We start from the raw sequence: 20,480 nt of genomic DNA on the forward strand, positions 1-20,480 counted from the left end.
CCTGTGTCAATTGTGACTTCTATCTAGCTCATGTAAAAATAGCATTTTAAAATATTTAGTCCAATTTTTTTACAGTTACGCTGAAGTGCAACTTCCAGAGCCAAAGTGGTCTGAAAAATCTGTACACATATCTGCCATCACCGCTAGTGTCTGTTCTGTGGCATATATACCAAATAACGGCGTTCAGTTACAGGTCTTGCTTATTTTCAAAAGACCTGGTGCACATTGCACATGTTTTTTACTTGTTCCTATAGTTTTTGTTACTGTATCATTTAAACACCTGTGTATAACAGAAAAGGGGTTATAAGGCTTCCACTTTTCCAGTTAATTTTTCAAACAAAGTTTGGGGAGTAGAGACCTCAAATGCAGAGAGATGTTGTGTCTATGGCATTAGTTTTGTTGAGCTTGGTTTTGTTTCTTTGTTTCATCCTTCTTTCTCTACTTGGTTGTTCTTAATTATTTCTGTACGTCTTTGGAGTTGTGATTGGGTTGGGGTTTTTTTCCATTCGAATTAAAATATTTCCTTTTTGTGTATTTTACTAAATTATAGTTCAATATATTTAACCTTTTGATTTTAAGGTGAAAAACAAAACTGTCTAATCAAAGAGCAAAGATGCAGAGCACTTCGAATTACCTCTGGCTGTTATCTGACGTTCTAGGACAGGGAGCTACTGCAAATGTTTTCCGGGGACGACATAAGGTTTGTGAGGATTTACTATTCCAAGTAACGTGTACAACTGAAATTTTTTCATATATGAATAGCGGCGTGAAATCAATGAAAAACTGTTCAAGATTTAGACCTAAAGCAAATATATCTTTGTAACTGTTCATACTTAGTTTTTAATTTTTAATATTCATCCATTGAATTAAAGTTATATACAGTTATTTCTGATTATTTGTTTTTAATATTATATTATTTGTCCTTATAAATATTAACTGTTATTAATTCTTCATTCCTCCATTCTTCAGTTTTATGGAAATAATACTTCTTGCTTAAGAATTTAAATAGGAATAAAAGTCTTAATAATTATTATTATCTAATATGTTATTTTTGTCTTTGTTATGTTCTCTTTTAATAGTTTTCCCCTGTTCTTTTAAAGCCCATTTCTTGTGATTTTTATTATTTTTTTTTTTACCGTGAAATATTCTTAACATATTACCATATCAGATGAAATTGCTGTTAATCTTTGTAAGTCAGTGCTTCATACGTGTCTAGGATACCACCTTCTTGGTGACATACCTTGAGTATTCAGTGCAAAATAGTACGTCTTTGAGCAGGTTTGCCATGTAAATGATATACTGATGTGTATGTTGTGAGTGAGGGGCTAAAATGACCTTGCTTGTGTAGGTCATTCCATTCCTATGAATTTCATGGTATGTCTCACAAATTAAGATAAGCCTAATTGTGAAAGTAACATTCCCTTATAGTAATGATGGTCTGTGTGAAGTCAGTATGAAATTATATATAAGCCACAGTGTTTTCTGTGCTCCACGTTTAACTCTGAAGGAACACTAAGCAATAATTTAGCAGCTAATGTGCTTTTCTGGGTGAGTGAATTTCAACTCTGAATGATTCCCCTGCAAAACTTATAGTTTCATGGTTGCTCCTCTCATCACCCTCACTAGCCTGAGCATGTGACCTGCAGCTTGTTGTCAATGGGAAAAAACTTTTACCTGGCCACCAGCAGTGCACAGAAGTGTGCTATACAACACACCTCGTCTAAGCACAGGAAGGCTTTTTCTTCTTAGAAAGAATCAGTCACACACAAGACTGCTAATGTAAGCTTATTCCTAGCATGGACACAGGGAGGTACTTTGCCCTAAGAGGGACAGGAGTTGCAGTCTCAGCTGGTGCTGTGGGTGCCTGAGCATGTTGAGGCTTAGTCCCACTTGAGAACTTAAGTCTCTGATTAAGCTCATGACTGTGGTCCTGTCCCTTGTTATGTGGGTTTAAATTGCTTCAGGATTTTGCATGAGTAGTATGTAGTGCTCAACACTGCTTTCTTTGAAAAAAAAAAAGAATGAAATGCTGCTTTATCAGTATAAACAGAACAATAAAGAAAAAGAGAACAACATGCAGCTTCTGAAAGTTGTCCCTTAACTTAAGCAAGCCAAGACTCTCAATTGTAATATGTGCGTGCTTCTTACTGATTTGTGCAAGTGGCTTACCTGTTGCTGAAAAACAATTTTTCAGATAAGTTTGTATGATTCTTAAATTAATAGCCTTTCTTATGCTAATCCTTCTTGTTTTTAAAAAGCACTTGGATTTTGTGATCTAACCTTGAGTATTTTTTTTTTAGTAGAATTTTAGTTTTCACCTTAACACAAAATACTATTTTGAACTATTTCTGATCTGTGTGTGCTGATATGCACAACAGAAGATCTCAAAATGCTTGGATAATGGGTATGTGTACATTTACAACAGTATGCTTCTATTTGGTTAGTAATTTTTTGTTTGTTTTGTACAGAAAACTGGGGATTTATATGCTGTCAAAGTATTTAACAGTATAAGTTTCCTTCGTCCTGTGGATGTTCAGATGCGAGAGTTTGAAGTATTGAAGAAACTAAATCATAAAAACATTGTCAAGTTGTTTGCTATCGAAGAAGAGGTAATGAATTGTTGTAGTTGTAATATGAGATGCATGGTAGTAATCACAGAAACTGGTTTTTTTCTTTTGCTTTATCCTTAACTATAGAGCATAAAGTTACATTTTTAAAGAATGGTAACATATATGATGATACAAATACTCCAACTCAACCACCATTGTTTTTTGGTTTTCTTTCTTTTATTTATTGTTGTTGTTGAAAGAATATACTTGCTTTCAGTGTTTATGCACAGATGGTGATTCTTCAAAGCCATCTCGAAAAGCCACTGTCCTAAGCTTTATCTTGAATTAGGATTTTGAGGCTGTCTACATGTATGAATATTTAATACATACTGATAGTTGGAGGTGTTTCATTAATCCTGAAACCTTTATGCTTTTGCTTTGCAACCAACTAAAATAATGACGTAGGACATGTAAACCTGTATGTAAGTATGAATTGAAGTAGTTGTGCTGAAGCTGAGACTGGTCAGTTGAAATTGCCCAAATGCTGAGATTAGTAACGAGGAAAGAGGGACAATTGCTGCTCTCTGCTCTTCTGTGTTGTAGTTTTTCATTTGTCCACCTATCAATATTGCTGTCAGCCCTCTTAGGTGCCTAGAATTTGAGGCTTTCCTATTTTTGCCCCCTCTCCATTTTAGAATACATGAAACAATATAAAAATTCACCTGTACTTCTTTTGAGAAGATCACCAGAATGGGATTAATGATCTATCTACAGATTTTATTTTTCTTTTTTATAATCCTGTGATTCTATGTAATTTCTGACATTGTTTTCACAGTAGTCATAGACTTATCTTCTTAATTTTTTTTTCCAGACAACAACTAGACACAAAGTACTAGTTATGGAATTTTGTCCATGTGGGAGTCTATATACAGTTTTAGAGGAGCCGTCTAATGCCTTCGGTTTGCCAGAGTCTGAGTTCTTAATTGTTTTGAGAGATGTGGGTATGTAGATTTTGCTCTTTAGTCTATTTTGTTGACTGAAACAAACTCATGCTTGTTTTGTCTATCTTGAAGCAGCGAGTGACAAGGCATTTGAATGACTATCAACTAATTCAACAAATTAGTATGGTCATATGGAGTCACGTCTTTTATTTATGCCTATGTTGGTATAGGTAGCTGCATTAAGAAGCCGTTTCTGTTTAAAGCATTGCTATAATTTTTGTTTGTTTGTTTCAAGCTTATTTCTCACGTGTTGGACTGATTTCTAGTGATAATTAATCTTAGAAGAGTAAATTAGAAAAATAATGAGGTTTACCTATGCCTGCCTGCTATGTAATTTTCCTCCATTACTTTATGGGAAAGACCTTGCTGAAAGCAAGAACTACTATAATTTTGCTGTTTGAAAAAAAAAAAAAAAAGGCACAAATGCTTGGAACATTCTCTGGTCACGGTCTTTCTGTTAATTGGGTGTCCCTTCGCTTTCCCATTTCCCATTGAGAAAGTAAACGTGTACATCTTCCTGGCCTCAGTTACAATTCAGTGCTTGTGCAGTCTGTGTCAAGATGCATACATAAATTCTGGTTGTTTTTTTTTTTGTTTTTTTTTTTTTTTATTTAAGTGGCTGGGATGAATCATCTCCGGGAGAATGGAATAGTGCACCGTGACATCAAACCAGGGAATATAATGCGTGTTATCGGTGAAGATGGTCAGTCGGTTTACAAACTTACAGACTTTGGTGCTGCAAGAGAACTTGAGGATGATGAACAATTTGTTTCTCTCTATGGCACAGAAGAGTATTTAGTAAGCCCATATGATTTCGCTTTCTGTCGAATAAATGTTTGAAGCCTGGGGCCTTTTGTGATGAGAGTTGAATAAGTGAAGGTCAAAGTGTTAGGAATTAGTATTTAAACCTTTGTATTGTTTTTATAACTTTCCACCTAGATCATGCTAGTTCTTCTGATGATCTGAGCACAGTAGCCTTTAAATAATTTCCAGGTCCAACGTCCACTGTTGGCCTTGAGTGAAAAGAACAACAACAATATTTTAGTTATGAGCATCTGTGCCTTTATCTCTGTAGATATTTTTCATTTTGTATTTGAACCACTTGGATTATGTTAGGTGTAGTTAAGATTCACTTGACATCTTAGTTAACCAGAGAGAGACAGGCAGAGAAGCATCAATACAAGCATTTGGGGCATAATTTTCTTCCTGCCATATTTTCCCACATGTAGTATCATAACTAGTATTCTCCTCTGCTGTGGATCTTTTTCCAGTTTGGTTTCTGTTGTTTCAAAATCATCTGGAGGAATACTGTTTTTCTCCTCTTCTTCAGTGGTGTTTCATTCTAGTAGTCAATCTTTAGCTAAATTTTAAAATAGTATTTGCAACCCTTTAATAAAAGTGGCTATCGTACCTAGAAACACTTTTTTGATATTCTGTCAGAGTAACTTAAGCAAATTCTAAGGTACAAGCTGACTTTGCTTTTTGATTAAAGAGCTGAAAGTTTAGAATGACAAATTTACTTGCTGTGAAATGATAGATTGGGGTTTGGTTCTTTATATCGTTCATCAAGCAATTCTAACTTTTTCCTTTTCTCCCCCCCAACCCCCGTTAGCATCCTGATATGTATGAGCGAGCAGTTTTGAGGAAAGAGCATCAGAAAAAGTATGGAGCAACTGTTGATCTGTGGAGCATAGGAGTGACTTTTTACCATGCTGCAACAGGGAGTTTGCCTTTCCGACCTTTTGAAGGACCTCGTAGAAACAAGGAAGTGATGTAGGTAATTTAGAAGGAGAATTTTATCCGTTTGTAAATTAAGTCAATCCATGAAACGCTTTGTAGCAAGAAATCCTACATGCATACAGTAGACATTAAAATACTGAAAATATTTAAGGAAAAACATTCTTTAACTTTGTTATGGTTTAACCCCAGTAGGCAGCTAAGCACCACACAGCTGTTCGCTCACTCCCCCACAGTGGGATGGGGAAGAGAGTTGGAAGGGTAAAAGCACAAAAACTCGTGGGTTGAGATAAAGACAGTTTAATAAGTAAAAAAAAGCAAAACAAAACAAAAAAAAGCCAACTTGCAAAAACTCCCTACCCCTAAACCCAAAGGCAAACACAACCAAGAAGAACAAATGATGCAAAAAAAAAAAACCTCAGCTGCTCACCACCAGCCAACTGATCCTTAGTCAGTCCTTGAACAACTGCCACCCTGACAAATTTCCCCCCCCAGCCTTTATTGCTGAATATGATGTCATATGGTGTGGAATATCCCTTTGGGTCAGCTTTCTTGGCTGTGTCCCCTTCCAACTTCTTGCCCTGCCCCAGCCTACTCACTGATGGGGCAGTGTGAGAAGTAGAAAAGGTCTTGATGCTGTGTAAGCACTGCTCATCATGGCTAAAACATCCATGTATTATCAACACTGTCTTTGGTCACAAATCCAAAACACAGCACTATATGAGCTACTATGAAGAAAATTAAGTGTATCACAGCCAAAACCAGTATAAACATTCTGCTTCAACAAGGATTTTACTGTGTGGCACCTTAAGACTTGAATTAAGTGTCAGAGCTCCCCGCAAATGCTTATGTTTTTCCACACATCTTTCCTTCACCATGGCTCTAGGCTGTTCTGTTGCAGTGTGGTGGATATTCAGGCAAAGTTACAGTATTCTGAAGTGGGTTTTCAGTGCTGCAAATTTTTGTTCTCCTTTAAATGATTGTCTTCCCAGGCAGTCTTGAAATGCATGCACTATCCATGAGACTGACATTTTTTGAGTAGCAGAGTCGTGGACCGTGGCTGAAGATAACAGGGGTTGCTCCTGAATGGGAAACAGAAGTTATGTCTATGATGTCCTGGTTGGAACTGATTCCTGTTTCATCTTAGTCTAGTTCTATTTTGTTGTTGTTTTGTGTGTTGCATTTAAAAAATAAAGCAAGGTGGTACTTGGGAACTCTGATAGGTCAATAACATCTGTGTTCTGGTACTCCTTGCAAAGCTGACTCCCGTTTTCTTAATTTAAGGAACTCTCCATCCTGTGATTGTCCCACAGGTGTTGCTGTTATTGTATCTACTTGCAAGATAAGCAAGGAACATATGTTTTGTATGTATGTTGTCCTCCAGAGAGAGAAAGCACAACTGGAATTTTCTGTTGCAAAAAGCCTATCAATCATGATTCGTTTCATGAGAAATTTGAGAAACACTAGCCTGTTCAGTCCAAAGTTAGACAATGCCAAATTGTATCCAAATTGTTAGATGTTTCCAAGTTAAAGTAACTTCTCAAAGCCCACCTTCTGTTCCTTCTTTATCCCCAAGTGACTTTGTGGTGGCTAAATGTTGTATTTTCCCATGGAATGTACTAGAAGTTAGTAATGTAAATGCTTAAGTTGAACTGCTTTGAAAATATGACTTTGATTAATTAACACTTCTGAAAAAAATTCAGCTTCCTTCAGTGATGCCTGAAGTCTCTTTTAAATTTTACCAAATCTGAGGTAGACGAAGTTGCTTCTCCAACATAGCTGGAAGTGTTTCCTTTTCATTGTTTACTATTTTAGCACTGCTCTCTGTCAGATTGTAAGTGAAGCTTCCTAAGTATTGCACCACCTACAAATTTAGGCCAACCTGTTTTTTCATTTTATGTTATTGAAACCTCTTTGAGAATTAGTTACTAGACCTATGTATGTATAAGAGGTAGTAGTTGAAGTCTATTGTTTTTATAATGTATTGCAGGTATAAAATAATCACTGGAAAGCCTTCTGGTGCTATTTCTGGAATACAGAAAGCAGAAAATGGACCAATTGAGTGGAGCTGGGAGATGCCTGTTTCATGTAGTCTTTCAAAGTAAGTTTAGACTTCTCACAAAGTGTTTCAGTGCTGCTTGATAGGGCTTTTCCAATTATTCTCCCAGGACTGGGTGTTTGGAACGGAGATCTGGCAGTTGTTTTCTTTGAACTCTCCAGTAGATCGGTACTGTCTATTATTAGGTTATCAAGTGTTTTTTCTTCCCATCTGTCCAAATAGTTTTATAACTGCTAATTTACAAATGAGCACCTGAGAATCTGAAGTGGTATGCATAGAAGAAAGATCATGACTGTATTTTCTCCACTCGCAGGAAGAAGTGTGAAGATTTAATAAACTTTGAATTGAGGGCTACCCTTTCTTGCAAGAATGTGACTTCAGACATTACGAAGATTAGGCAGTAAGAAGGAAATTGTAAGGAAAGACAGTTCAGAGACTTGCATTTTTTGCCAGAAGACAATTCACGTTAGCATATTTGACATATTCTTATAATATTTTGTAAGTTTTTTTATCATCATATTTTTGCTTATTTCATAATACTCAATAGGAAGAGCCATGGAAGATCTGATCTCAATAAGATCTTAAAAACACCTCACCTCCCATAATCCATTTACCTATTTATCTTCCTAAGACTTCTTCAGTACTTTTAATTTAATACTCTTTCATGGTAAAGGGATAAATAAATAATTCTGTTAAGACTCTAGAAATAAACTTTTCAGAGAGCCAAATACATAGACCCATAAGGGGCATACAGTGAAAGTGGCTTATATCAATTCATTAGTTTATAGTGTGCAGAACTTGCAATTTATATGTATTTTCATTACTGCTCAGTGATTTCCTCTGCTTACTCCATACAATTAAAGTACTTTAAATAATAAAGAAAGCAGATTTTTTCATTAAACATCTGTTTACAGTAATATTTCCCAGTAGCATTTAAACAGTATTTACTGTTATAAATTTAGTACTAAAGTGAGTTTGAGCACAGCATCCACTGACCTCTAAGGGGGCTTTCGGTGTACTTGTAAGCCACCAGAGCTTGCTGCAAAACATTACCAGTTTTACTTCTGGATTCAAGTTTGACATGTATGTATTGTTAAAACTTTGAAGAAGTTGTTCATGATAACACAGGAGTAGGATCCATAAAGTTCCTTGCAATTCAGATTCTCAAAATAGAAATACAAGAAATTTCAGCTGGCCTTTCTTTTAGAATAGTGATGACTGTAAGGCAATAGTTGCAGATTTTTCATTGCAGCAGTTGAGCTGCGTGTATGGAGCACTTATTTAGCCCCATCTCAATCAGGATGAATTATGTTAGTGTTGACAATTTAAATAATGAGTCTTTACTAACTCAGCTGAATTTGATTGAAAGCAACACAGTGTGCTCACATAGGCAGCTCAGCCAGCAAACCATAAATGGCAGTAGCTTCCTTGAAAGTGATAAGTGTGTGGGGTGAGCTGGGTAAAAGACTACTGCGCAGCAGTGGTAGAAGGTGACCTTAGCTCTACAATGTAGACTTTTAAAATGGCATGCCATTTTCCCAGTACTTGTGAAATCAGTCAAATAGCAAGGAAAAAATATTTGGTAGCTGAGCCTAAAAAGGAAAGAGGTAAAGTATTTGGAATAATGAAAAACAACGGACATTACCATTGAACATTTTGTTGTTTAGTAGAGGAAAAAAAAAAGCACTAGGGTATTCTTCAAGGTATAGTAGATCTGCATTCATGAGACAGGTCCAATGAAGTATTGCAACTGGTTACAATGTGAAAAGATCCAAATAGATCCAACTTGTCTTATCTCTTCCTGGTGTCCTCTAGGGGTCTGCAAGTACTGCTCACACCTGTCCTTGCGAATATTCTTGAAGGAGACCAGGAAAAATGCTGGGGATTTGACCAGTTCTTTGCAGAGACGAGTGACATACTGCACCGAATCATAATCCACATCTTTTCACTACAGCAGATGACCTTGCACAAAGTTTATATTCACAGCTACAATACGTAAGTGTTCCCTCTATTTTCATTACTCCACTCTTATTCAGGCAAACAGTACTGTGACCTCAGGTCACTACTGTTTGAAGTTCAGTAGCCTTTCCTTGGCAGTTTATCTGAGGAAGTGAAAGCTTGTAATTCTCCTGTGTAGTCACAGTGCTTAGAAGCATGTTGACTGTAAAATATTTCTAATAAAAATAAAATCACTGAGTCATAGAATGGTTAGGGTTGGAAGGGACCTTCAAAGGTCACGTAGTCCAACCTCCCTGCAAGGAGCAGGGACATTTCCAACCAGATCAAGTTGCTCAGAACCCCATCCAACCTGGCCATGAATGTTTCCAGGGATGGGGCATCCACCACCTCTCTGGGCAACCTGTTCCAGCGTTCCACCGCCCTCATTGTAAAAAATGAAGGTCAAATCAACTGATCTTAAACTTGGTTTTAATCAGTGACAGAACACAGACTTAATTCTTGGCGTGTTACAGTGTGTCTGTGTTCATAATGGATACCAACTCATCCCACATTTGTATATGTTACTTATTTACAAAGTAGTTTTCCAGAGGCTGTGTGCAACTCTCACTTTTCTTATCTTAACCTCAAGAATACAAAATGTGCGCGTAATCTATGTCTGACATAAAACTCTCACAAGAGTTCTGAAGTTGTAACTGGTACAATTTAGGATCCTTAGTTACATGGAGTTCACTTTATGGTCATTAAGTGCTGATGTTAAAAGCTGTAAAATCTGGTTTATAGTTTGATACAAAAATAAATGCCTTTTCTTTGCTTAATTATAGGTAGTACAGACTATGTGTTATTCTCTAATATGCGAACAGATACAGTTATTTCATCAAATACAGTTCTGGCCTTTTCCAGTTTTTCTTTTCTATTCTGTAATTTGTATTTTGAGAAAGCCCAAATACTGGTTTGTTTTTTTTTTTTTTTTCAGAGAAATCTTGTTTGTAGCTCAAACTGCTGTTTGTACTTTATTCTTTAAATATATTCTATTATTATTTACACTTTATGACAATTTATATACTAGCTGTAGTATTAAGAAGCATCAGCGTACTAGTGCTGCACAAAAAGCAAATTGGTTCTTCCTGTTAGTTTTTTTTTTATTGTTGACTTTTTTTTTTTGGTGGAGGTGGGGTGGGCAGTGGGAGAAGAGGTTTGTTATAAATTCTTATGCCTTGTATTCATTGATTGCTGGAAATAAAATACCAAAGTGTTTTTGGTCTTCCTTATCACTCCTGTTGTAGGAGATAATCTGACCATCTGTTAGCTTACAGGCTGAATTTAAGGTGTGTGTTTTTTGACGTGTAAAACACCAGACTTTTCTCTTGGAGAGACCATCCATCTCATTTGAAGAAGTGGGTGTGCCTGAGAAAACTAAAGTATGCTTCCTTCCTCTCATCTGGTGTTGCCTGTTTTTACTGACCTTCAGACTTCAGGCCAAAGCAGGTTTGTTTACACAGACGTGCTTTGGTGAAAAATCAGAGGTAGAATGGGAAGTTTGATATTTTGCAGGAAATAGCATTTATTTTTGTAACAGAGCAAACTGGAGCCTTAGGCAGTGTGCTGCTTTTTTATTCTGCTTAGAAGTCAAATGTTTTATGTGTAAAACTAGTTCTTGATTAATCAGAAGTAAAAAGGATTTTTATTTAATACAAAATCAAATTGTTGAACTATTATATTGAGTCTAACTACTAGTGAATATATTGTTTGTATTACAGAGCTGCTATATTTCATGAGTTGGTCTACAAACAGACAAAAATACCATCTCAGAATCAAGAACTGATATATGAAGGTCGGCGTTTAATGCTAGAGCCTGGCAGATTGGCGCAGCACTTCCCCAGAACTACTGAGGAGAATCCTATCTTTGTAGTAAGCAGGGAGGCTGTGAGCATTGTTGGATTAATCTATGAAGAAGGTATATGAAAGTCATTTCCCCTTCCTTATAGCTATTCTTTCTAAATAGTTTGGGTTAATTAATTACCGTTTTATGTCTTAGAAATAGTGTTTGAAAATTTTCTCTGTTGATACCTGAAGTACTCAGTGTGCAGTCCAATTTTTTTCAGAAATGCTGAGTATCCAGCATATTTTTACAGAAGCAGTAGCTGCTTGTAATGTTCCTAGTGCTATGAACCTGAGCATTTGTGTGTTAAGATGTAGTGGTGCGTATGGAGTTCTGAATTTTTTTGAAATGTGACACTTTTAACAAGTAGAAAGGAACATTATAGGATGTAATTCAAAGCTAGTTCTTTTGTTGCATTACTCACTAAGTGGAAATTCAAGTTTTGCTTTTTTTTTTGTGAATGTGCTTAGTCTTTCAGTTGACAGAGAAGGTCTTAGCAACTTACTCTTGCTTAGAAGATAAGGTAGTACCATAACAGAAAAAAAAAAAAGTTTTTGCATTTCTGTTTATCATTGAGAGGCTTATAGTGGGCCCTGTGCCAGGGCCCTTTATAATAAATAATCAGCTGGAGGACGTGCCTTCAGTTGAGAGATCAGTGTTACTTTTATCATATGTCCCATATACTGACTGCTTGGGCCAGCTGGCACTCACACTGAGGTGCTGAAGCGTATGAGTAGGTGAGCTGTTTGTGGAAGGATTGACAGGACCTTTATATTGCGTGAGAGCTTTCTGAAGGAGTCAATGAGCATGAGAACAACAGAGATTCAGCTCATAGAACCTACCCTGGATTTTAAAAAGCTATTTGATTAAGTTCTGCCCTTAAGACTCTCAATGAAACAAAGCAGCCGTGAGGTTAGAGGGAACAGTCACCCATGTGGGCAAACACAGGGTTGAAGAACAGAAATAAGTGGTTGGCTTTCAGAGCAGAGAGAGATTGTTAGTGGAGACCTACATTAAATCTGTGCTGTGCAGCATGTTCAAAAATGAATCTGCAAAAGAATGTAAAGGACAGTTTGCTGAAGATACCAAGTTATTTAAAGCATTTAAGACAAAGGCTGGTTTTGAAGGTATGCATGAGAACCATGTGATATTAAAAAGCTTGGAATAAACAGGTTAGATGGAAATCCGTGCAGATCCCATAAAAACAGTGTACAGAGTGGGGAGAGGAAGCAGTCTGAACTTAAGGAAGGACTCTGCCTTGCCATTCAGGAAAAAGATCTTGGAGTTTTACTAGGTAACTCCAGCCAAAACAGCAAGTGGAAAGTTAAGAATGTTCAATTGGAAGAAAAAACAAAACAAAACAACAAAAAACAAACAAAAAAAACCAAACCCCAAAACATTGTAATCCCTCTGCATAGACTTACTACATTCCTTTCCTTTGACCTTTGAGTTTCTGGACAGGTCTAGGCCCTCTTCCCTCCTCTTTCCAGTTGGGTATAGAAGCACTAAAACATGTTCTGAGAAAAGCAGCAAGGATGGTGAAAGGACTGATAGAATAGACTAGAAATTTTCAGCTGAGAAAGATGATAGGGAATTGGAGAAGAGGAAGAGGGCTGTGCAGTTTTCATAGGCATCTGAGCACCAGATAGGAACTGTTTACTTTCTCTTCTACTAGATGAACCATGAAATACCAAATCCAGTTGTCATATTGACTTTTGAACCTGTATATGTGATACTTGCATCACAGAAAGTGTACTTAGGCTGCAAACTTTTCCTGTAGGATGGGAATGCTGAAGGTTTTAATTGGTTCAGAAAGCTTCCATTAAATTAATGGAAGGAAAAAAAAAAATCTATCAAGGCTTTTATTAAACACAAGTTTCACTGTATCTGAGGAAGTCCTTGAACCACAGATTGTTGGAAGCTGGGAGAATCTGAGAGGGAATTAAATTTTGCCCTGTTCTATACTTTCCCAAGCCACTGCTATTGGCAGCTGTGGGAATAGACTGAGCTGAGTGATAACCAGTAATGCTTTTTTGTATAGAGGTATTCTAGGTAGTAGAACAAAATGGGATGCTTCTTACATTCCTGACTTCTCATTTGTGTTGTTGAATTTTAGTAATTAAAATTTCTAAAACATACACTAGTGTATCTTATTTTAAGACTGTTGAAGTCTCTTATGGAAAATAAGAAAATACTTTTTTTTTTTTTTTTCCCCCGTGTTTCAGTTTTACTTCCTAAAGTACATCAACGTTACGACTTGGATGGAGATGCCAGTATGGCTAAAGTGAGTAATTATGATTTTAATTTAAATACTTGTCTCAGATAATGATACTGAAGTGAAAGCTACTTGATTTTCAGATGAATTATGTTAATGAAACTACTTTTAATATGCTAGTGAGGATTCTGATTGACAGAAATGTATTTGTTAACAAGGGTTTCAAAAGTATATTACAGTCATACTTTGTATACAAAATATATCTGTATACTTTTAAAAAGAAAAAAAAAACAAAACCCAGCCTTCTAAAGTCCAAGTTTGTTACTGTATAATTCAGTGATGGGGGGAAAGGAGCCTACCACTTTAGAGTCCTGAAGTTAGCTAGGAAAGTCATAAATCCCCTGGGATGGTGCAAAGCTTAACATAAGAAAAATAACTTTAATCTTTCTCTCAATAGAGAGGAGTCTCTGGGACTCTGCAGGAGAGTGGAATTTCTGTTTCCTTTCTTGCGAATTTTCTGAATCTGTGGGAGACAAGGAGAGGATGTTTAATTCTTTTGGTCATTTTTCTAAAACTACCGAGTTGTATGCATTGCTGTGCTTTGTGACCACCATTTATACTATGGCTATAAAATCCTGGCTGCTCAGGAGTCTTGTATTCAGGCATGGTATCCTGAAAGCATATGTCTCTTTCAATACCAGAAGTCTTTAAAATTAATAAACAGAAAGTAATCAGTTGATATTAATTATTTAAAATATCGTAAATTATAATTTCTGAAACTTTGCTCAGAGTTCTAAGTAACGCAGTGTCCTGTTTTTGGCTGAGATAGTTAATTTTCTTCCTAGTAGCTGGTATAGTGCTATCTTTTGGATTTAGTCTGAGAATAATGTTGATAACACACTGATATTTCAGTTGTTGCTAAGTAGTCCTTACACGAAGTCAAGGACTTTTCAGCTTCTCATGCCCTGCTAGCGAGAAGGCTGGAGGTACACACGAAGCCGGGAAGGGGCACAGCCAGGACAGCTGACCTAAACTGGCCAAAGCAGTATTCCATACCATCTGACAGCACGCTCAGCATATAAACTGGGGGGAGTTGGCGAGGGGGCAGCAGTGACTGCATAGGGGACTGGCTGGGTGTCAGTCAGCAGGTGGTTAGCCCTTGCATCACTTGTTTTTCTTGGGTTTTGTTTCTCTCTGTTGTTTTCCTTTTCATTACAGTAATTTATTATTATTTTATTTCAATCATTAAACTGATCTTATCTCAACCCATAAGGTTTTTTACTTTTACCTTTCTAATTTTCTCCCTCATCCCACCTGTGTGGGAAGGGGGGGGGAGGGTGAGTGAGCAGCTGTGTGGTTGCTGACTGGGGCTAAACCATGGGTGTGCAGCAAACTTGTAAGTGGAATTAGGTGAATTAAATGAGTCCCTAGCCTTAGAATTTCGAAATGTGTAATTTTTTACAAGTTTCTTTTGATGTATATGATTAATTCTTAAACTACTGAAGAAACATACTTGTGACTTTACAGAAATTAAAGTAAATCCTGAGAGTAAGTGGTGTCATTTTTGTTTATTAGAGACTTATTTTCATCCCTAACAGATATTTCAGCATAACTGGAAAAACTCACTACCATGTTTCGCTCTGCCTCCATAATGAGTGTTTGGTTATCTCCTGACTAAAGTTTGGGCAAAGTTATGCATTTTAAACTACCATCTTCATATTGTTTCTTTTATTAATCTGTGTTGCTTTGTTGTGATTAACTGACTTGAAACAATTGTTAAAGAGAATGCCAGATTAGTACTAATGTTGTGTGTTTTTTCCACCAGGCAGTAACAGGTATCGTATGTTATGCCTGTAGAGTTGCCAGTTCTTTGCTACTTTACCAGGAGCTGATGCGAAAAGGAATACGATGGCTAATGTAAGCAATTGATTGAATTTCATTGCACTTTTTTCTTTAATTGAGATACACCTTGAGTATCCATACATAATTCTGTGATCTCCCAGTATCTTGGGAGGTTTTCTTTACTCTTTGAGTATGAATAGGCTTTCTGAATTTTTTCCTTCTTTCTGTCATTAAGGAAACAAAATTCTTTTTTTTTTTTTTCTGACAATAAAGTTCAGATATTTAAAATTTCACTTTTTTTTCTGTGGATAATTTAAGTGTGACCTCTGGTAACATGCGGGTACAATTGAGCAGCATGCACAAGACAGCTTTAGATGAGTATTATACTAATGTATCCTAACTGAAAGCAATTCTTACTAGCAGTTATTACTGTAGGTATATTATATTACTGATTGGTAAGATGGCAGTTGAATTCTTTTGTTATAGACTAATGCTTCACTTTTTTTAGTGAAATAATCAAGGATGATTACAATGAAATGGTTCATAAAAAGACAGAGGTTGTCATCAGGCTGGATTTCTGCAGCAGAAACATTGAGAAAGCTGAGAAAATGTAAGTAGAAGCACTAAACTGGATGCGTTGATTTTTTCATTATCATCTTTGACAGCAGTATTTTAAGTTATGTTTATTTACAGAGTTTTTGCACATAAAAATTAAATTTGAATTGGCATGGATTTGCTGATGGCAGTGAGTTGACTTAAGCAGATTTAGTAATATGCTTTACTCAAATTAGAGTGTTAATTTTGCTCTTTAACCTAGAGGAAACAAGTAATTACTATTTAATAGTAATTGTATGTATTCTTTTTCTTATTTCTTCTCTGACTTAGCTCATTTGCTATTGTTGACTTTAGATGCTATAGTAAAGCCTGAACAAAGAATTGAGAAGCTTTCTTTTCATAAGTGCTTTAGTGCTTTTGTCACAGAGTTTTCTTGTGTGTATTTATTAAGGATGACTTTAAATATTGTCCCTTTCACAGCTTTAAGACCATAGCATTTTCTGCATGGAAAGAATTTTAATTTTGAAATAGAACATAGAGCAGCTGGGGAAAAAAAAAAAAAAAACCAACACAAACCACCAACCAAGAAACCAAAGCTGCATTAAGATATCAGTAGGTCACAGTGCGTGCACATAGGGATGCCAAAAGTAAACTGCACAGGAAATTCTACTTTTGTCATTTTTTCAAGTGCCTGACTCTTATGTTGTTTTTGTCTATTTTAGTTAATTTATATGCAAGAGGTCTGCATCGCAGAATCTCACTGTTGCCCATATGTACCCATTTAGATCTATATAGTAGGAAGTTTTTTAGAGCTCTTTCTTTAAAGCTGACAGAATTTATTACAATTCTTCAGTTGCTTCTTATCTTTTAGCATAGGAGACTTCCAGGTTTCAAAGACAGCAGAAGACCCTTATTTCCCTTGTCTTCCATTCCAAGGAAGGAAATGTTTACCAGTGGTCAGACTCTTCTGTCCTACCTCTTTCAGTCAAGTGCTGTCTGTAGGAGATGAGATTGCACTGTTGAATTCTCCCTCCAATTTTCTTTTTTTTTTTTCTCTCCCAATCTTTCTTTCATCTCTGAGTCCCACTCGATGTCCAATCACATTCCTTTCCACTTTTAAAGTGTCCTTGCAGTGTTTTGTTCAGTCTTTCCACAAACGAGAATTAACTTTGTCTTTAAGGTGTGTTATTCTTATGCAGTCTGATACAAACTTTAAACCTTAGCTGTTATAGGATTCTCCTATGGGTAGTTGTTTCCCTATTCAACCTACTCCAAGTCTCCTCCAAATGCTGTATTGGTTGTAGGATTCTCTAAACTTGCTTCCAGGCTGCTTTGAAAATGTACATGCCCACGAGATGATTAAAGAACACATGTAGAGCCATTGGGTTTGCAGAGTAGACTTAAGAATAGATAGATATAAGCCACACTGGAGCTGCTATGCGTGTGCAAATTGAACAGCAGGTATGTAGTAACTATGGGTACCCAAGGATTTGTCAGAGTTGCTGTGTGCATGCCAAACACATACAAACTGATACACCTGTACTTGTTTTAAAAACAAAACAAAACACAAACAAACAAAAAAAACCCCAAACAAACAGTGAAACTTAAAAATTTTATAACTAGCAATATAGTAGTATACCTGTGATACTTGTGTAGCCTAGTTACAAATCATTAAGGCTGTAATCCAGCCAGTTTACACTAGTTGACAGGACTGGTCCTTGTTCACTCGGTATTTGGTTGAGATTACTTTTTCATGATTCTGCCACATCCCCACAGAAGGAAGTCACTTAGAGCTCAGAAGAAGCCACTTAAGGTTCTGATTTGTGACTGTAGAGCATTCAGCAGTATCTTAGGGCAGCAATTGCTGAAAAATTGAAAGGAAAAAAAAAAGAAAAGAAAAAAAAAAGGCCAAATATATGATAACACAGGTTTTTTTGTGAATAAAAGTTGTGTTCACTTGCAAACTGAAGTAGTTGTCATGTGAACAGAAATTTGCTATGTGTTTGCACGTGGTCTTTTGGCCTTTATGAAGTTTATTTGACTTCAGAAGACTTTTATGGAGTTAGCAAAGGACATCCTTTTGTTGGTCCTTCCTTTTCAAGGCTATACTTCAAAGCATGACAATGCAAAGCTTTTTTTTGAAAAAGTAAACAAAATATCGAACTTGAGCAAAGTATGTATTTTTTGAAAGCAGCTGAGTTGGTTTTGATGGTGTTTTTAAAAATAAAATGTTCCTGACACTCAAAAGGAAAAATATCATCCTGAATTATTTATTTGGCACTTGAGCTGTGGTCATATGGCAAGTACCAATATGAACAGGTGGTGCTACTAACCCAGCCTTTAAGGTTTTGATAACTCAGCCAACCCAAGGTTTTGGTGATTCAGCCTGCCCAGTAAGTTTCCACAGAAGAGCATTTTGGTGTACTGAAATATTAGTTTGTTCTATGTCATTGACTACTTCATGTAACTTTAGTTTGGTAACCTTTTAAAAATTATTTGATGAGAGAAAATACTTTTCCACTGCCTGTTGAGTACAAGTAATGAGAATAGAATACAGAATTCAGGAATGGAAGCTTTAAACTTCTTTTTGACAGTTCAAATGTAGGGAAAAAAATTCAATGATTTTTTTTTTTGTTTGTAATTAAAATGTTTCCATTATTAATGGCCACTTAAGGTTCTCAGTGTTTCATGGTTGCTGTTTGACAGATCCTGTATTTCATATAAAAGAAAAGGTAGTTATTGTTAATCTCCAGATTCAAGGAATATTTTTAGTGTATTCACTGCTTGTTTATTTTCTTTTTTAACTATGCTTTTTTTTTCCTGTGGGTCAGATATGAGAATTTGATGCAGATCAACTTGGAAGCATCAGAAGTGGATGAAATTTCAGAGATACATACAAAGATGTTGCGTGTAAGTATCTTACAAAGCCTGTATCATTTTCAAAATGGTGTTTCTAAAGCAGAAGCCAAATACATGATAACACAAGTTTTTCTGTGAATAACAACTCTGAATTTTCAAAGTAATTTCTAGACTGCCAAAGGTTGTTAAAATGCACGTACTGAGATGTGAATATCTTCTTGAAAACAGAGTAAATCCTTCTATTACCCAAGTGCAGTGAAAATAATAAGTAGTTCCTGAAAATACAGTCTCATTTTCTAACATACTCAAGTAAAAAATTATAATCACAAAATATATTTTGCTGTGAAGTTTTTTTTCCCTTTCCTTAAAGAATTTTAAACTACTTTGCTGCAAGTGTAGAAGTAAATAGGGAATACATGAAAGGTAAAACTTATTGTTGAAAGAAAATAAATATTAACAGAAATGCCAGTATCAAAGATGATTCTTTCTTTAGTAATACCATGTTTTATCTGCTTTTAGAAAAGCCTAGGCAGACAATTGGGCATATTTCTTTAATGAAGGTCAGTGAAACAAATGGGTCTATGGTATTAATGTGCTCAGTCTTGTTTCCACCTCAAGTAATTTTTCACTTTACCCAGTGTTTAAGATTGAATTTTCTTATTCTTACATAGCTATCCAGCTCTCAGGGCACAATAGAAACCAGTCTTCAAGATATCAAAACCAAACTTTCTCCTGGTGGTTTACTGGCTGACACCTGGGCAAATCAGGAAGGCATGCATCCAAAAGACAGAAAGTGAGTAATTGTATTAATTGTTTTAATATGTATTGAATTCTACATTAAGTTGTAGTTCATAGAACTCATTACTAGGTATTTAAGTTTATATATAAAATATCTGATTTTCTTCCTTTTGTGACTCTAGTCCAGAAAGGCTGCAGGCGCTGCTATGTTCCATCACAGATATTTATTATCAGTTCAAAAAAGACAAAGCAGAACGAAGTAAGTAACTTACTTGATGCACTTTTAACATAAACTGTAATGTAAAGGACAGGTCAGTCCTTGTTCTACTAGGATATTTTTGGTAGGAATGGAGAATTAGTCAGCAACAGTGAATATGTCTGTAGGTCTGTCTTTGTGAGGTACTGTTTTAAAGCCCATATGAATGAAACACCACTATTAATCTTATAAATTTGAATTGCAAGACTGAAGAGGAGGAAAAAAAAGTAAATGACCACTTTCACCTATCAGGATAGGAGAAGGAAACCATATAGGAAATGGGTAAATTTAGTGGAGTTTTACATAAATACAGCTAACAGAATTAAACTGGTAATGTCTGTCATCTGCTCTGATCCCTAGGGCTTCCTTATAATGAAGAACAAATTCACAAGTTTGACAAGTAAGTTTTGAAGTTACCTTTGGGAAATAGCATGATTGCTTTCAGGTCCTTCAGGTGCCCTTGCCAATAACCTCTTCTGTTGATTTTTGTTGCAACTTACAATCTCTTTAGGATTGCTTCTTAAAAAAAAAAATTCCTTTAAATATCTTAAATATATAGGGGTGCCAGCATATGATAATGAGGTACTTTCTGGCAGTGGAGTTCCTTCACTGATAGACCTAAACATAGATGTGAAATACTTGTTTGTTATCTGGGCATAACTGTCCTACAGGAAGAAGCCCTCAGTAAGAGTAAAGTGACTTTGTAACTAAGGTGGAGATAATTTTCTACAGATGAATAAAATACAGGCTAGCTGAATTAAATTCTAGAATTATTTACTTTTCCAGGAACTATAGTACGCAAAATACCTTTTAATGCTCTTCTCTATGCCT

The 20,480-nt window shown here is 35.9% G+C and overlaps 1 protein-coding gene across 2 annotated transcripts in view; it reads left to right on the forward strand.

Annotated features, from left to right (window-relative positions):
• Positions 1-20,480, forward strand: part of TBK1 (TANK binding kinase 1) — a 30,849-nt gene that overhangs the window by 3,515 nt on the left and 6,854 nt on the right. Inside the window, exons 2-16 of one of the 2 annotated variants that reach the window (XM_086748717.1) lie at positions 580-700; positions 2,469-2,609; positions 3,421-3,550; positions 4,167-4,348; positions 5,163-5,323; positions 7,278-7,388; positions 9,162-9,341; positions 11,063-11,259; positions 13,410-13,468; positions 15,225-15,316; positions 15,750-15,851; positions 18,628-18,706; positions 19,327-19,448; positions 19,576-19,652; positions 20,010-20,049. In XM_086748717.1, coding sequence (XP_086604843.1) covers positions 614-700; positions 2,469-2,609; positions 3,421-3,550; positions 4,167-4,348; positions 5,163-5,323; positions 7,278-7,388; positions 9,162-9,341; positions 11,063-11,259; positions 13,410-13,468; positions 15,225-15,316; positions 15,750-15,851; positions 18,628-18,706; positions 19,327-19,448; positions 19,576-19,652; positions 20,010-20,049 — 1,760 coding nt within the window. In that variant the 5' untranslated portion in view covers positions 580-613. The remainder of the gene's footprint in view (positions 1-579; positions 701-2,468; positions 2,610-3,420; positions 3,551-4,166; positions 4,349-5,162; positions 5,324-7,277; positions 7,389-9,161; positions 9,342-11,062; positions 11,260-13,409; positions 13,469-15,224; positions 15,317-15,749; positions 15,852-18,627; positions 18,707-19,326; positions 19,449-19,575; positions 19,653-20,009; positions 20,050-20,480) is intronic. The other variant, XR_015258659.1, reaches the window with a different exon arrangement.

This window comes from Chlamydotis macqueenii, chromosome 1 (genome assembly GCF_036417535.1).
Source record: "Chlamydotis macqueenii isolate bChlMac1 chromosome 1, bChlMac1.mat, whole genome shotgun sequence".
NCBI lineage: Eukaryota > Metazoa > Chordata > Aves > Otidiformes > Otididae > Chlamydotis > Chlamydotis macqueenii.